Source organism: Eurosta solidaginis, chromosome 4 (assembly GCF_040869045.1).
Source record: "Eurosta solidaginis isolate ZX-2024a chromosome 4, ASM4086904v1, whole genome shotgun sequence".
Lineage (NCBI taxonomy): Eukaryota > Metazoa > Arthropoda > Insecta > Diptera > Tephritidae > Eurosta > Eurosta solidaginis.
Window position 1 is genome coordinate 272089779 of NC_090322.1, and position 16599 is coordinate 272106377.

The following is a 16599-nucleotide window of genomic DNA, read 5'->3' on the forward strand; positions in this document are numbered from 1 at the left end:
ATGATTCGAACCTTGAATTCTTTAGAACATTTAAAACAAATTTTAATTTAAAAGCGTACTATTTACAATACATTTAAATTATTTAAAAATATTAAATGGCGGCTTGTGCGTTGGATCCATTAAACACGCCCACCGCACGCTATACTTCCTACTCTCAGCGCTTGTCTTCGTTTTTAGCCAAAATTTTGCGCGAATTGCTTGGACTTGGAGAGAAGTGAAATTCTTCTCTTTTCACTAATTTTCGCGGTGTGCCTGATCTCACTTCAATTGAAAGTATCTCTCGCTGTAATTTTTTTTTTTTATTACCCTAACTCTTTGGAATTTTCTGAGCAAGTTGTAAAAATAATCTAGATCTTTCATGGGGCCGTTTTTTTCAGGTTTTTTGGTTTAGGAATCCGTCTGTTAATTCGTTGTTGAATAAAAAAGTAATCCTGATGGATGTGAGAAATCGTCATGGCCATCGACGCGTGACCTTCAGATGCTTTCAAGAAACAATGCAATGCACTAAAAGTATCTTGGCGGTACAGTCTTGATTTTGCCGATTATCATTCTGACATCAGATGAGCTACAAAAAGTAAGGCATGGGTGAGGTCGAAAAAGCCGGTCCGGGGGGACCTGAAAAAGAGTGAATAAGTCCATAGTGTCCAAGGCTTGTGTTGATATTTAAGCAAGTCTACTCTTTTATTGAATAACAAACTTTAAACTTAATACCTAAATTTAAAAAATCTAATTTTTTCGAAAACGGTTATGACAGAACTAGATTAGTTTTTCACATCTTTCACAAATCTGCACATATTTAACATCTGTATATCGATACTGATATCTATGCCCATATAACTGGTAAATTTCGAAAACAAACAAGTTAGGACGGGACTCTCTTTGGCTGTGCCTTTCATGAATGGAACTGAACAAAAATTGTTGTTGAAATTTCAAAAACTCATAAAATCCGAACAATCAGTTGTATGGGATATATACTACATGTATATACGACAGACCTTAACGATTTTTGAGACAACGATGTATGCCTTATATGTAAAAATCCTGTGAAGTTTCAAGTTTCTACCTGTGAAATGAGGAAGAAATCATTTTAAACCTTTTATCTGAACACTTGGTTGAATGGTATATATATTATATATATGACCGATGTTGACAGTTTTTTCAGACATAATTTTATGCCTTATATGTAATAGTCCTGTGTGTGTCCCCTGGAATTTCAATTTTTTCTAGCTGTTAAAATAAGGAATAAATAACAAATAAATGGGGGATATATGCCATAGTGGTTCAATCCGGTCGGTTCCGATAAATGATCAAGGAGACACCCAGCTATATTAGGCCACCAATGGCTAAATCAATTAAGCTCTCTTCTCTTTAAGGACCTACAGTTTTGAAATTCGTAACACACTTAAAATGCCATTTCATTTTCGTAAAAGGTATAAAAAAAAACGATGTTTTAACATAAAGGATGTCTAAAGAAAATTGCTGAGAGAGAAACTTTCATTTAAGAGGAGTTCAGCCACACAGTGTTTTTCTTATTTTTTTTTTTTTTTTTTTTTTTTTTGAGACTTTACGAAAATATTATGGTTATGAGGAAAGGCAATTACAGTTATAGGTCAATATTGATTATAGGTCAAGTAGTGTTGCTATAATTATTAGATTTATTTGATGAATGTAATTTCATGCTTTGTTCTGACTTCAAATAGAGTTTACATATATTTTGGGATACGAATACAATAATCGGTTTATTTATTTAAGTTTTTTGTTTTACTTTCTTTTTTTAATTTAATTTCTATATTTCTTCTCTTTTGTTCCTCTCTTTCTTGCTTCTTCTAGCTATTCGGGTGGGGGTTTAACATTTGCTTTTTTAAACTTGCAGAATATCTACTAAATATTTAGAGATAGTACGCTTATACATGTATGTATGTATAACTTATGAATTTATGTTTATATGTAAGTATTTAGTTTGAATGGATCCGATTAAAGTTATTTGGCGAACACAAATTACAGAGTTCATACTAAAGAGAGAAAGGAATTTTTATTACTGCAGTGAGCCTTTCTCTTTGTCCCTCTTTTACCAATTTCCTCACTTAATTTTTGCGATTTCGTTGATGTTTTTGTTGTTTATTTTGTTTTTGTTGTGATTGATGCTGCTGTTGCTGTTGATGTTGCTGTTGTTGATGACGATGATGTTGATGATGATGGTGCGCCGACGACTGACAGTGACCATGCTTGCAGCTATCAGCGCTGCGTAGCACTTCTGCATATGACATATCTAGATTCTTTAATTGATTGAGCTCCATTGAAAGAAAACTTGGACGATATTCGAGATTACTTAAATCCAATTCACGTCCACGTGCTGTAGTCGAATGAGTGACGGGTGAATTGAGGCTGCGATTATAAATGACCATCGAATTGCCATTCCATTCATAGCGAGCACCGCCGCTGGCGCGTGATGTGCGTGGCTGCTCGGGTGTGGTATTCGCCAGCGGAGACTGTACATATGGACGCACATCGCGACGCTTCTTACCGCTCGCAATAAAGAAACGTGGTGGTGAGGGTAATGTGGCAGGTGACTCCGCACGATCACCACTAAAATTGCGATTCTTACGACGATTCTTCTTTTTGATACCAACACCAACCGATAGATATTCGAGTGGTTCACGTTTTAGAGGCGTTAGCACGCGCCCATTTTCGAGAATGGGTGAATTACCCGACGCAACCATTGTAGTTATAGACGAGACAGCCAGCACCGGTGGCTGATTCTCTTGATTCTTCTCGATGATGTGCTTCTTTGCGGTTTTTCGTTCCAACTTCGTTATACACTCGGACATAGCAAATGATTGTTCCGAGACGGCGGACGAAATTATACTTTGTGTATCATCACCAAAATCAATAGGCAACTCTTCATTGGCAGGTGTAACTGGTGGCACTTTGGCTGTTATGCAAGCACCTGCATCAATCGGTTCGGTATCATCGAGCAATGGCAGCTTCTCACCCTCCTCTTTATTGGTAGCGGCCTTCTTGAGTACTGCAAAAATTTCTTTAAACAATTCTTTATACTCGGGTCGATTGCGGAAATGTGATTCAATAGGACTGGCATCATCGTAAATGCTGAATTTGCATACTTCACCATCGCCAATCGTACATAAAAATGAACCCGGCCGATTCTCTGTTTGCGTGAATTTGTTACTAGTCTCATCGGCATAACCAGAAGAAGTTGTTTCCGCTTCTGAGTACTCTGTAGGTGTACGACCACGCATCTCTTTTGTGTTGCTCACAAGTTTCGCGTTATTCTCATTGCTGGTTAATTGCAGGCTTTCATCGCCACCATTCAATAGGCTGCCATTGCCTGTAGCTTCGCTGCTGTCACCTGTCGCGCTCTCATCTGCAACAGAGGATAGAGTATGCGATTTTTGTGATTGACTGAATTCGCCCGATGACTGAAATTCATCGGCTAAGGACATGCCCTCACCTCCACTTCCACTGCCACCGCCCATGCTTGTTGTAGTAGCGCCACCTGTAGTGATATTTTTTCGCGCAATAGCTGAGCATTGCACTTCGAGTAATGCTTCGTATTTCTCTACAAGTTCACGATACGGATTGGGACTGGCGGGAACGCTCAGATCCACGGAGTCAGTAATGCGTGAAGATACCTAGAAAACGGTGATGGACAAGTGGGTTGTGTTAGAGTTAATAGGTGGCTATGGTTTGCAGTTTGTTTAAAAACAAATAAAAACATATGTTTGTGCACTTTGTGCACTAAAATATTGTTATTTTCCATCATTGCTGGTTGGTTTGTAATTGAAAATTTAAGTAGACAGTAGGGGTAAACAAGAAAATAAAGATATGCGGAAGTAATAGCAATGCAGTTTTGAGGCATAAAATAAGCAGCAACAACAATACCACAAACAAATAGGAGTAGATAATTCAGATTACGACTAAATATCATGCAAAAAATACGATAGGATATAATAAAAAAGCGTACGAAAAAGTATATAACAAACTACAGTTGACCAATTTGGTTGGACCTCTCTCAAACAGATAAATTAAACACAAATATTTAATAATTCTAGTATTTTTTTCTTTTTAATTGTTCAAAGTATCACAAAACTGTTTAATGCATTACATTCTTAATTTGTTCACACTTATTGCTTATAAAAAAATGTTTATTATTCAACAAAGGAAAATTTTACAGAACGCAAGACACACACTGTGTTAGTTAGAGCTGAAAACTTTAATAATGTTAAAATTACAGAAATTAGTTGTAAGAATAAATGTAAACATATCATATGTGTTTATGTTGGATACTACTAGATAAGAGTATTTTGGGCAGTAGGTTTTAACATAAGTAAATCTAAGATATCTTAAAAATATCAAAGCTGGCTATTGGATTGGTAACAAAATGGGTTTGTCATACAACGAAAAAATGTGCGTGCTGTACACTTTGACTAGAAACTGAAAATTTAATTAACCAATAAAGGATAAAAGCAATTGCCCAACAGTTTGGCAAATTTGACTTTAAAATTTCATTTGCCAACATGCTCGCTGATCACAGGCGATCTTTTTGGATGTCCTTAATAATATTTTCACTATACCAATATTAAACCAAAAAATGTTTTTTGACCCACTCTAATGTTCGCAAACTTTAGCAATTTCGAGTCAGTAGCAGTTTTTGATGTTACTCTTTTTGGCCAACAAGCATAACACATTACGATTTACTTATCCTCTTAATTCTAAGAAAAGTAAAACTCTTTCATCTGCCGAATGTTTTTAGAAAATATCGCATACATAAGAAAATTCAGAGATCGTTAATTCAGTGGTTCCGAAATTCAGATCCCAAACCAAATAAATTATGTGTACCGAAAAATAAAATATCAGAAAATCTCTTTATTGTATAGAGTTTGCAAAAACAAATTGTATGTATAAGAGCTGAGTTTTTTTTTTTTTAAATATGAGCGCGGCAAAAACAAGCATCAAAAAGTGTTCATAGAAAATAACGAAATACTGCGAAAAGTGATGCTCATCCTTTTTGTGAGAAAAATGAGAGGATTGGGAGAAATTTTCTGTACATTGGACCAATGAACATCAAATTATGTTTATTCTGCGGTGCTCTGCAATAGGATTTGCTTTGCAGTCAGTAATTCCGAAACTGCTAGACAAGATTGAGTTGGACAGGGAATTCTAAGGTACTTTCACTATTTGGTTTAGCACTTTATTGACAAAGCACAATTTTTCTCAATTCTGGAGTACAATTCAAACAAGCGTTCAACCGAACCGCTTTCGGCTTCAATTCGCCATAATCGGCAGGCATTCGGCTAAGTAATCAACATCGACCGAAAATGGCACAAGTTTGGCTTTAAAAGCAATTTCCTTAAAAACCAGGAAAATGGCTATTAAAATAAGGAAAAGTGGTATATAATATTTCGTCATAGAAATCCTTCCCTAAATCTGGACAAGTAATTTTCTTAAAAACTAAACCTATTTTTTTCCTTGGTCATTGGAACATTCTAAAAAGGGAAACATTTTATTTAAAAAAATTCAAAATAAAATTGTGTAACTGTCACGGCCGCGGTTTTCTCACTGCTCACGAGCTTTATTCACTGAGCTAACTCTTACATGTAAATATTGCGAGGAACATTCAATCAAGCATTCATGATACGAAAAAACAAGGTAATTGCACTTTGACCTATTTGACATAAAACTGTTTTAGTGGTCAGAGATACAATTTGGCAAATTCTGAAAAAGCATTGCCATCTTTACAAAATTATGTTTTGGAAATTTTAAATTTTTTATAGGGTATTTTTATTCAGCTATCAATAATTAAAGGACAAATATTTATAGAGCTGTTAAAAGGTTTGGTCTGATTTAATTACAAATAAAAGCCGCATACAAAAAATAAAGCAAAATCTGTTAAGCGTTTGTTTGTACCCGCAAACGACAAGGATTCTTTTTGCTTTGGGTACAACACATACTCCGACCTTTTTTTGATAATTAAAAAAAACTTCCTTTCTATATTTCAACTCTACTCCATTGTTGCGATAGGCATCTGACCATAGGCATTCCTGCATTTATGCAGTCAGGAACCGCAATCATCGCTCCGTTTACCTAATGGACAAGCGGAGTCGTAGATTTATGCTTCTTTTAGAATCTCAGACGAAAACCAGAGCTTCTGTTTCACCACACTTTAATTTATTTGTCACTTCATAGCAGCGCCCCCTTTGCTCCTCGAAGGCCACCTTTACTTGGAAAGTCAGCTAAGTCAAGGGAAGTCTATGTTCAAGTACAGCGCAATTAACAAGTTGCAAGCGCCTAAGCGATTTGGCTAAATAGTAGGGCTAATCCCTTAAATCAGTGACAACCTGCCAGTTCTAGCACTGTTTTAAGATCCAATAGTGTAAAAGGAACTGATGTGCGTTTGCGGTGGGTAAACTTCGGAACAACCGTTATGTTGAACCGAACATTAACGAGTTACATATATTCCGGCAAATATATTTCTTGTATGTTGTTGAACGTCAAAAAATTGACCAAAAAATTTAATGAAAGATATTAGAAATGCAAAAAAATCGTCTTGGGATGTTTATATTTGAAGGATATGTTAGCGCTGTTTCAAAAGGGAATGCCAAAACAGAGTTTATGTCAAATGGTGGCAATGGCGGAGAAGAAGATGAAATGGAACAACCTCGGTCTATTTGTGTAAAGGGAACTTTTTTATTTATCTGAAAGACTCTACTGCTCACTCTTTAAAAAATAAAAAAAACTAAAGCTAGTATTACGAAATAAGATTTCTTTATGAGTTTTGTTTGGGATAGGCTATTTTCAATTATCCCTTTCAACAGTCCAAACTTTTATTTTCTGAATTTTTATTAATTTTTATTAATTGATAATAAATATCAACGATGAACATTTGTTATTGGAAATTTATGGCTACCGAATTTTATAACGCAGGTTTTCTTCATTATATGTTGCATATATAAAGTCCCGTTAGTTACAAGCAAAATTACTAAATATGTTCGTGTTAGTACCCAACGCTATGAATTAAAAAATGTATAAAGATGATTATGAAAATGAATTTATATGCAATTGTTTCCAAGAGAAAGCTTCTTAATATCTAAGAAGTTGTCCTTTGTGAGTATTATTTGTGACTTGGAATAAGTTGACAAGTTTTACTCTCAAGCATACGGCAAATTTGGTTTCAATACAGATTATACCGGTCTACCCGAAAATGAGTGCACAGAACTGGGTTTCAATTTAAAACTGGAGAGGTCTACGCTTGCAGTTATTAAAGAGAAAAATCGAGTGGTCGGTGGCCTGGTTTCGAACCAAAGTTCCCGGAATGGCAATATTGTGCTCTATCCACTTAAGTATTACATCTGTTACATATGTATTATTGAAAATCACAGTGGTAAGTTGAAAGTTTTCCGATTTAGTATAAAAAAGTTTCGAAAAGTGCCTAGATGAACGCTTTAAAACTACTTCTAACCGTGCAGCCAAATAGAGTACTAAAGTACATTAAGGGTTAAAAATGTTTGAAAGCAAAATTAGAAGGTGTGGTCTTGCGTTTTCGCCATAATTTTTCTTTTTAACTTAACAACAAAAATATATGTAAAACTATGAGCTATTTTGTGTTTATCGCTTAATATTTTAATATTACAACTTCATATGTTTGTATGTATATATGCAATGAGCAAAATTTATAATACCAAAAAACTAAAACAAAAATTATTTTGAATTTACGCTAATTTTTTTAATATAGACTCAAAAACTAAACTAAAAACGATTGTTGGCACTGTCGAAATTTTTGATGGTGTCATTGGAAGGCCTTTTTCCGATTGATTGTCTTTTGAATGCTTATAAATGGAATGCATTTTCTTTAAGTACTTTAAGAGAATTTTTTTTTCGGAATAATAAATATTATTACTGTAGTTTTGAAAAGTATCAGTTAAATATTAGAAAACAACTTGATAATACATAACGTACGATACTAAAGAAAATATTAAGAGTTAACACTTAGACTAACCGACTCAGCGGTATTTTTTAATTAATTAATCCTAAATTTACTTAAATAAAATTACAAATTGTAAATATATGTTTTATATGCAGTTTTATATACATAGATATGTATTTTTTGCATATAGGAAGTTTAGTTCTTTTAATGCTGTTTTTTTGTTTTTGTATAGCAGGTTATAATGTATTAATATTCATAATATTTTTTTCTTCCTGTAGTTTGGGAACGCCTCACATATGCCTCGCATATCAAAAAGTCAATGCGACGTCATCATCATCTGGTAACGAACTAATCAGACGGCAAATGTATAAGGCGGGCCATTGAAGAAATTTCGCAATCCAACAAAAAATATTGAATTTTCTCATTGTATTCTGCCAATGTTTCAGAATTATTGTATCTAATGAGATTGGCAATTGATCTGGCAGGTACTTTGCGTTGGCATTTGAGCTGCAAATCGGACAAATCGTCGTTTTGTCAGCCTTAAATTGAGAAAGAACCAAAGAAAAACAAAAAAACAAAATAGTAGAAAAAAACAACAAAAACAGCTGAAATTCACATCTAATAAGAAACCTTATATAGAAAGTGTTTTTGTTGTGATGGGAAAGTGTTGGTGAAAGTACGCGAGTAGCGATAAAATTATAAGCACATACAAATTCACTAAAACAAAAAAAAAAAAAAAACTAACAACATATTACGAAAGTGATTAAAGTGTGATGCCACCTGGTGGCAAAATAATAATAATACACAAATTGTTTGTGTAAGTTGGCTATACACAAACGCTTTGATTATTTACTTAAGTGTGAAATATTAAGATAAACAAATGAGGTAAACGTAATTGAATATTAGCTACAATCGACAAATGGAATTATTAGCAAAACACATGCAAATTCATCCACACACACATACACGCTTGCACACACCACTTACATATACTTAGTTAACTTATGTAAAATAGCGTCAAATCTAGTTAAATTTAAATGGAGTAATTTTTGCATGAATGAAAAAATGCTTAATGAATCACTATATGAACCACCCTGTACAATCCTAAGTTCATTAAATCGTGTAATTTGAAACTACCGAAGCTGAATATTTCCAAATATAGAACTAAAACGTGAGGTCCTTATATAATTAGTATAAGATGAAAAACAAGCTGAATAGCTTGGAATTTAATAATTGTTTTCAAAAAGACTGCACCTCAGACCACATAACTCAAAAGCGCTTATCGTCATTCAAGGCGTTTGGAATGAAAGTTTGAAGTGTGAGTTTGTTGATGTACTAAAAAATTATAGTTGTTGGTGCACTTAAAAACACATTCGATTTTCCGTCGATTTGGCACTAACGCTGAGTCAATAGCTATCTGCGCAATAATACATATATGGTTCTATTCTGAAGTCATTTTCGATCAAAAAAAGCAAATTTCGTCCGGATTGGGAGATTTTTGTTCGACTTATGGCTTCAAAAGTATTTTGGAAACAGTAACAGTCACGCCCATTTTCAAAATTGTTTGCTCAACCATACCAATACTGAGGTAGAGTATCAATCAAATGTGATTGATGCACCACGTTTACTCGAGAGTATTTGTCTCCATATACCCCCTAGATCACTTCGAAATTGGGATATGTTTTATATTGATTGCGCCCGGACCCTCTATGCCTCTAACGCTCCCATTTTTAGAGCACTGAGGGAGTTCAATACTATCTCAAATTCTTTGGCCGTTGACTTTTTTTTGCCAAAGACCACCTTCAAATCTTTGTTGAGTGTAATAATTTTTTGATTGTATTGCTAAGGTCTGTATTTTTAAGTACAAACTCAAGTAGTCTGTTAGAACATTAGAATATTTTTGAAATTAAATAAAATAAATAAATAAATAAATGTAGTTAAATACCATATGGTTATTGCAAACTTTTTTAAGGTTAGACCTTTAGGAAAAGTGGGAGTGGTCTTTAACCGATTTTGATTATCTTCACTCGGTCTATATAATTTGGCAAGGATAGTGTCTCTGCCAAATTTCAATGTTATATCTTATGTACGTCTTGTTAAGCTTCCAAATTTTCTTCTTCTAATTGTGGGTTGTGCCACGCTCATATTCCAAAATTTTTTGTAATTTATGTTTTGCGTCATGAAACCAATCCACCCAGCTACCAAATTTCATTACCTTAGCGGTATTCGTTTTTGAATTATCTAATTTTTTTCATTTTTCTATATTTTTAATAATTTTTTTGAGATTATTATGTCAGGAAAACGTTCAGGACCCGTTACTTCAAAGTGTTCGGACCCATAGAATTTTATTTCCTTTAATGTTCAGGTCATACAATATTTTTCGAAACAAGTTTGTTGTACAAAGTGGCTCAATAGTTAAAACGTTCGATTGTGAGACCGATAACGCCAATTCGAAGTTTTATATTTGCTCTCATATTAATTTTTCTACTTTTTAAAAAATTTAGATTTTTAAAGTGATTTTATAAAGTTATCTCGAAAAGAGTTCATAATATGAAACAGTACTCAATAAGTTTGAGCAAAAAACTATGCTGCAAGGCAAGGGTAGAATTTATTTCGAAAGTACAATCAATACTCTCTACCCAATCGTCGCTTCGCCAACAAAAATAGTTATATGTTTCCTTTGTAACATTTTCTTTTCATTACATACTATATTAGCACTGTTTATTACACACATTTCCCCTTTCTAATTTTTTAATATCTCTTCTGATTAAGAAGTTATGGAAGGTTGCTCAGTTTTCAAATTATTATGAACGCTATGAAAGATGTTTTTGTTGTCCTGAATATTTACTGAAAAGCAGATTAGTACTTTCCCTAGCGCCGCGACATTATGTGATGAAATTTAAAAATTATGGACAGTCTAAATAACTTAAATTATTATGAGATGGCAGAATGGTATGAACAGAGCTTAATATTCAGGATTTCTCACTCCCTTCCTTCCAAGAGTAATATGCAAATGATGAGAAGAAGAAAGTGATGAAAAGAGATGACATATTTCGAATCCAAAAATTCTTTTTATTCAAATAAAAATGTTAAATATTTCTTTTTAATTCCATAACAAACAATGAGTAACTACAAACTAAGTAAGTACATTAAAACTTAATAAATAGGAAAAATAATACTTTATTAGTAGCATCTCAGTGTGATAAAGAGCACAATTTACAACGATAGGGCTAAATCGCTAGTTATTGCGTTTGAATCACAAATCAGTTTGTATAAAACTGGCATAATCATTAAACAATTAAATTCATAAGAAAATGCAATAAATTTAACTTTAATAAAAATGAAAGAGAATTATGCATTAAAGTTGTTCTTTTTCTTTACTAAATATATTTCAATAAGTATAATGAATTAATATTAAGAAAGCTCTTAATACCCAACAATGAAAGATGATTACAAATTCAATCAATTTTTGTTAAATGTGATTGGCAAAGATAGGGACAAATAGCGACTTTTTTCAATAAGGATTGATGGGTATACATATTATTATATATGTGCGTGTGTGAATGTGTGTGTGTGGTATATATATAAAAAAAACAGATGAGGGATGTGCATGAATAATGATATAAGAATAAACTAAAATCTAATTCTATTTGCAAAAAGGTTGCCAGCATAAACATTGATGTGTCAAAAACTGTAAACAGTGTTTGCGGTAACAGCTTGACAATCAAATGCATCTATCATCAATACATCAAGTGTCACAAACCGCGCATTATGTCAAATAGGAGATTCTTGAAATAGAAACAATTTCTCACCTTTATCGATACACCCGGACGGTAAGAAGCAGCCTGTGAACATTCACTGGCATTATCAAGCAAACTATTTTCTTCATCCTCATGATATTCCTCAGTAGGTGCCAACGATGATTGTTCGTCACCGATGGTGCCACGCTCTTCAACTACACGCAAGCAGCGACTACACATTTTGCCTTGCCTATAAATGAAAATAAACAGTTTGATTTTTGTCTAAAAAAATTTGTTTGTTTGTTTTGTATTCATCATACTAACCGCACTTCATCCAATATGGACAACTCCTCTTGCATTGAGCGCATCTCCTCGTTAGGACTATTGTTCGCTATACGGCTTTGCAGTGTTTGATTCTCTTGAACTAAAATATGAAAAAAGAAAATTCATATTCGAAAAAAAAAGTTTGTTTGACGCTCACGCACTTATGGCCACTAACTGCTCCTCTAATTCAGTGCAACGCTGCTGCTCCGCCAAAAATGCCTTTTTCATCATTTCCAAGTCATTCACGAGTTTTATAATTTCTTCGCTATCATCGGCACCACAAACCAAATCGTTCAACGCAATTGAACTATCCTGGCTGTTGTTGACACTGAGGCTGGTGGAATTGGCTTTGTTGCCCACGCGCTCCGTCGTTTGGAACGCAAAACTACAGTTCTCAGGTGCTGTGATATTGGACTCGAAACCCTAAGATGGAGTCAAATAAGCAAAAATTACCACTATGCTAAACATATAAGCAAATTTTATTCAGCAACTAATAAATTAAATTCTTGGTTTTAGATTATTTCTACGAAGTTTTGCCACACAGGTAGTTAAAAGGATCTAATTGCGTTTTTTTAAGGATCGGAGGAGCTCCCACTCCTCCTGGGAACAGTTCCATTTTCATTATATCAAGTTATTAAAATGTTAAGTCAAGCCAATATGACCACCAGTATTAAGTCTAAAGATGCGCATTTTCTTTCCCTCACACTCCCCTTCGTCGACCTCCACAGAATAGTTTTTAAATGTATCTCTACAGATTTGAGCATCTTTGACCGAGGCCAATAATATTTTATATCCGGATCATATAGATCCAGTATATTTTCACCCACCTCCCGCCGAAAGGAACGGTTTGGTATCATTTCAAGTCTTTTCCAGATTATTTCGCTGTCATTTTGGGACTATGTTAGAATCACATTAAGTTTTCTCAATTAGAAAAGTTTTTCTAATCGGTGTCGCTCTTCGGATTTGAAAAACACTTCGAGTGTATATCTGCCTGGAAAGCTTTTCAGTGAAAATTCATCTGCCGGCAGTATTGGATACAGATATATGGACTCCTGTGGACTCCTACCGGAAGACTCAGTAACAGGATAGGAGGTATGCATTCCGCCATCAGTGAACATTGAGAAAGAAGACGAAATCGCAAAAAGAGGGAGCAAAGCTATATGTCTTTGAAGCGATAGAGATACAGCATCCACTACCATCAATTAAAAGAAACATACAAATCAACTTCCAGGAGATAGCAATCTGTATTTGGTACTCTGCAGACGTCGACGTTCGACATAAAGAGAACAGAGGACCTATTAAAGATACCAAAGAAAACTCTTTAAGACTTCTACCACGATGAATGGACATAGCCCCTGGCCCTATATGGTGAAAAAATATTCAGTATTTGCTGCGGAAAGGACAGCGGGAAAACAATTCCGCACTACTTATGCGTATTCTTCGCTGTAGCGCACATTTTATTTCATACTCTGGGCAGATTTATACTATAGGAACTTAAAGCAAGTACGAAATTCAATTAGCTAAAGGCTATCAACCACCGAACCAAACGGTTCGAGCAAAGTGTCGAGTAACAACAACTGGTTTCAAAAGGAAGTACATGAAAATGGCGTCCCGCGCACTACTAGGACTCCGGTCTTTTACAAAAGTACAGCAGAGCAAACATAAGCTAGCTATGGTTACTCATTCTATCTTAATATCATCCATGTTGATTATAATCTTTCCACCGCGTACTACACGTGATGTATCTGGAAGGTAGCGAGGAGGTTTCATTTTCTGAACCCCTAATTTGTATTGTTTTGCTGTACAAATCATATTTATTGAATCTTGCGCTTCCCTAGCTGCCTTTTTAAGATAAATCCTATGCACTCGATTGCCCTGTTTACATATAGGCGCTTACACGAGTACTATACTAAATGTTAGATCTTACCGCTTCACTGCTACTCTGTTTTTCATTACTCTTTGAAGTTGGATCTGCAGCAACAACGCTGATTTCATGCTCTTCGCGTTTTCTATACGTTCCATTGGCTGCACCAGCAGCATTTCGTTTCTCATTGGCACTGCTAAGACGCTCGTTTTTTCGTCGCTCCATTGAGAGCGTCTGACGTAACTCTTCCAACTGCTTATTGAGCTCATCCTGACGTGCTTCAAGCGTTTCGATGTTTTGTACAAGCCTATAAAGGTATTCGGAAATTAAAATATATAGGATTGTCTTGGATTGAGATCTTGAGCAGGTTACTTACGTTTTAATGTGCTTTTTATCGCTGGTGTTTTCAAGCGTCAGCCGTTGATTGGCGCGTTCTAATTCCTGTATGCCAATATCCAATTGCTCGTACACTTTTAAACGCGTATCATTGACCTCACGTAATGCATTCGTGTGCTTCTTCAAATACTAAGGGGATGAAAAGAAAAAAGTTTAAATTAATTAAATTTGCACAACACAGCCGGATGCCTAAATTAGGTTTTGTTTTTTTTTTTTTAATTGAATGACGTTATATTTGTGTATCGACGACGCTGAATAATTTGGCGCGTGAGTGCGGAAGTTACCGCCGTTTGCCAGCGTCGTCACACAGCAACAGTGCGGCCTCAGGGCACATTCACGCCGCGCACTTGATGTGGCTTTCGGCGACGGACAGCTGTGACATGGCGCGCACACCGCAAGCGTTCGTGCGTTAAATGGGTCAGTTGCATTTTACCATTGTTTTTATTGTATTTTACTTTTTGGACACGTTTTTTCACTATGACCAAAGCAAATAATAAATAAACGAAAAAAAATTATAGCACATATTTCAAATGCCGCAAGCACTAAAGTCAGCAGTCAGAATGAGCAAGAAATGAAAAGCACAAGCGCAGTTGCTCCTTTTATACCCAGCTGTGCTTGTAAAAGATATTGTAACTTTAATCGGAGAATCGTGGGTTGTAATCATATAAAGGCGTCAACACAAATAAAGAAACTTCCTCAAAATTATCAGTATGGAAAAATATTTCGATTAATGTTACTTGAGGTAACATTAAGATGTATTTACCAAAGTGGATACACTGGCTTCTGGCTTGTCTGGACCCAGATTATATCGATATTGCATATGCCGAAGTTTAAGAAAACCCACGCTCACTTTTACAATAACCAAAAATTTGCTATACCTAATTACTAAATACTGACCACGTTATGAAACTTGAGAGATAATTAGATTGACTTTGTGACACAAATTTAGCAAGATATTGGAAAATGCTCGAGGCAAGCCCCACATAAAAAGAAGAAAATGGGTAATTTTTGCAAGCCATAAATTAAAAGCCGGTTATGATGTCAAGTTGATATTTGGCGTGAATGTCGTCTTTATTATTACATATGCACAGGCCTAAAACTACTTAAGCTGATTAACGACACACCCAGTTTTTTCAAAAATGTATCCTTTAAATATAATTTTAACACAAAATTAAATATCTTTTCCGTAGGTAACTCCATTACACCGATATTACATCTCGGTATTGAATTGATGGAGCCATAGTTAAGCGCAGTGCACTAAATTTTCGTTTCCACCGACCGCTAAAAATTCACTGGCGGTCATACATGTTTTATTGCAACACGCACTGCCATCTGCCAAGCTAAGTGGGGCACCACTAAAAATTCAGTGGAATTGAAAACTTTGTGCACTGCGCCAACTATGGATGGAGCAGATAACGTAATTTGGATTTACTGAATGAGTGAATCGATTGAAAGCCACGCCCACCTCTTATAAATCTTAAATGGAGATATCTTCTCCAATTAGTACAAGAGCTCGCAATATATTGGCGAAATTGAGCGAAATCAGATTATAACCACGGCCACTTTTCAATGTGTGATAGTTTTTTGGCAACTACCGATAAAGTGGTGAAACTTGGCGATTGGATTTACTTTATGGCGTAAAAAAGAAATTTACTGAAATTTCGGGAAGTGGGCGTGGCACAGCATATATTTGAAGGAAAACACTTTAACAGTTTTGGAAACAGTAAATCAAACCCCTTTTGAAACCATGTTGAAATATTGTAGTTCATTACTTTTGGTATTAAAGAAAAACCAGAGTAAAATCAGTTGAAGGCCACGGCCCCTTTTTCAAAAGAAGTTTGTTATAAGGTCTTATATTAATATTTATGGAATGTGACAACATTATAATAGTATTGCCAGGAGTAATATAGCAGAACAAAGTAGGGAAATTTCAAATAATTTGGAAATTGGCATTGCCCCAACCGGTTTTACTTGATGTTTCATTTTGTCATATTTTCACTATAAAACCAAAACAACAAATTTAGCTGTAATATATTTATGAGAGCGCACCGCTGGGTATATAATGTTCGACTTGGCTCGGATTAAGACTTCCTTACTTTTTTTTGTTTGATGTGTTGATATCAGTCTTTCCACACGAACGAAAATGGCGGGCACAACGAAACACACTTTAAGATAAACTCTCAAGCAATTTAGACGAGAAAATACTGTTATTTTTAGTGAAATCTCAGCCAACCTAAATGGCAGTACTTGACAACAACAGCCCCTCCAGCATCTGTAACATTATAGGTGGCCTTATCGATTCGGCGGCGAAATGCGCTAGTAAACCGTTATGC

General features: G+C 34.9%; 1 protein-coding gene across 4 annotated transcripts in view; it reads right to left on the bottom strand.

The window, feature by feature from the left end:
- Nucleotides 1–533: 533 nt before the first annotated feature.
- The window catches only part of Cen (cerebellar degeneration-related protein 2-like), a 190654-nt gene continuing 174588 nt past the window's right edge, over nt 534–16599 (bottom strand). For 3 of the 4 annotated variants that reach the window (XM_067786150.1, XM_067786151.1, XM_067786148.1), the window contains exons 3-8: nt 14247–14395; nt 13934–14177; nt 12168–12429; nt 12007–12106; nt 11755–11932; nt 534–3650 (exon numbers count right to left, since the gene is read on the bottom strand). In XM_067786150.1, coding sequence (XP_067642251.1) covers nt 2085–3650; nt 11755–11932; nt 12007–12106; nt 12168–12429; nt 13934–14177; nt 14247–14395 — 2499 coding nt within the window. In that variant the 3' untranslated portion in view covers nt 534–2084. The remainder of the gene's footprint in view (nt 3651–11754; nt 11933–12006; nt 12107–12167; nt 12430–13933; nt 14178–14246; nt 14396–16599) is intronic. The other variant, XM_067786149.1, reaches the window with a different exon arrangement.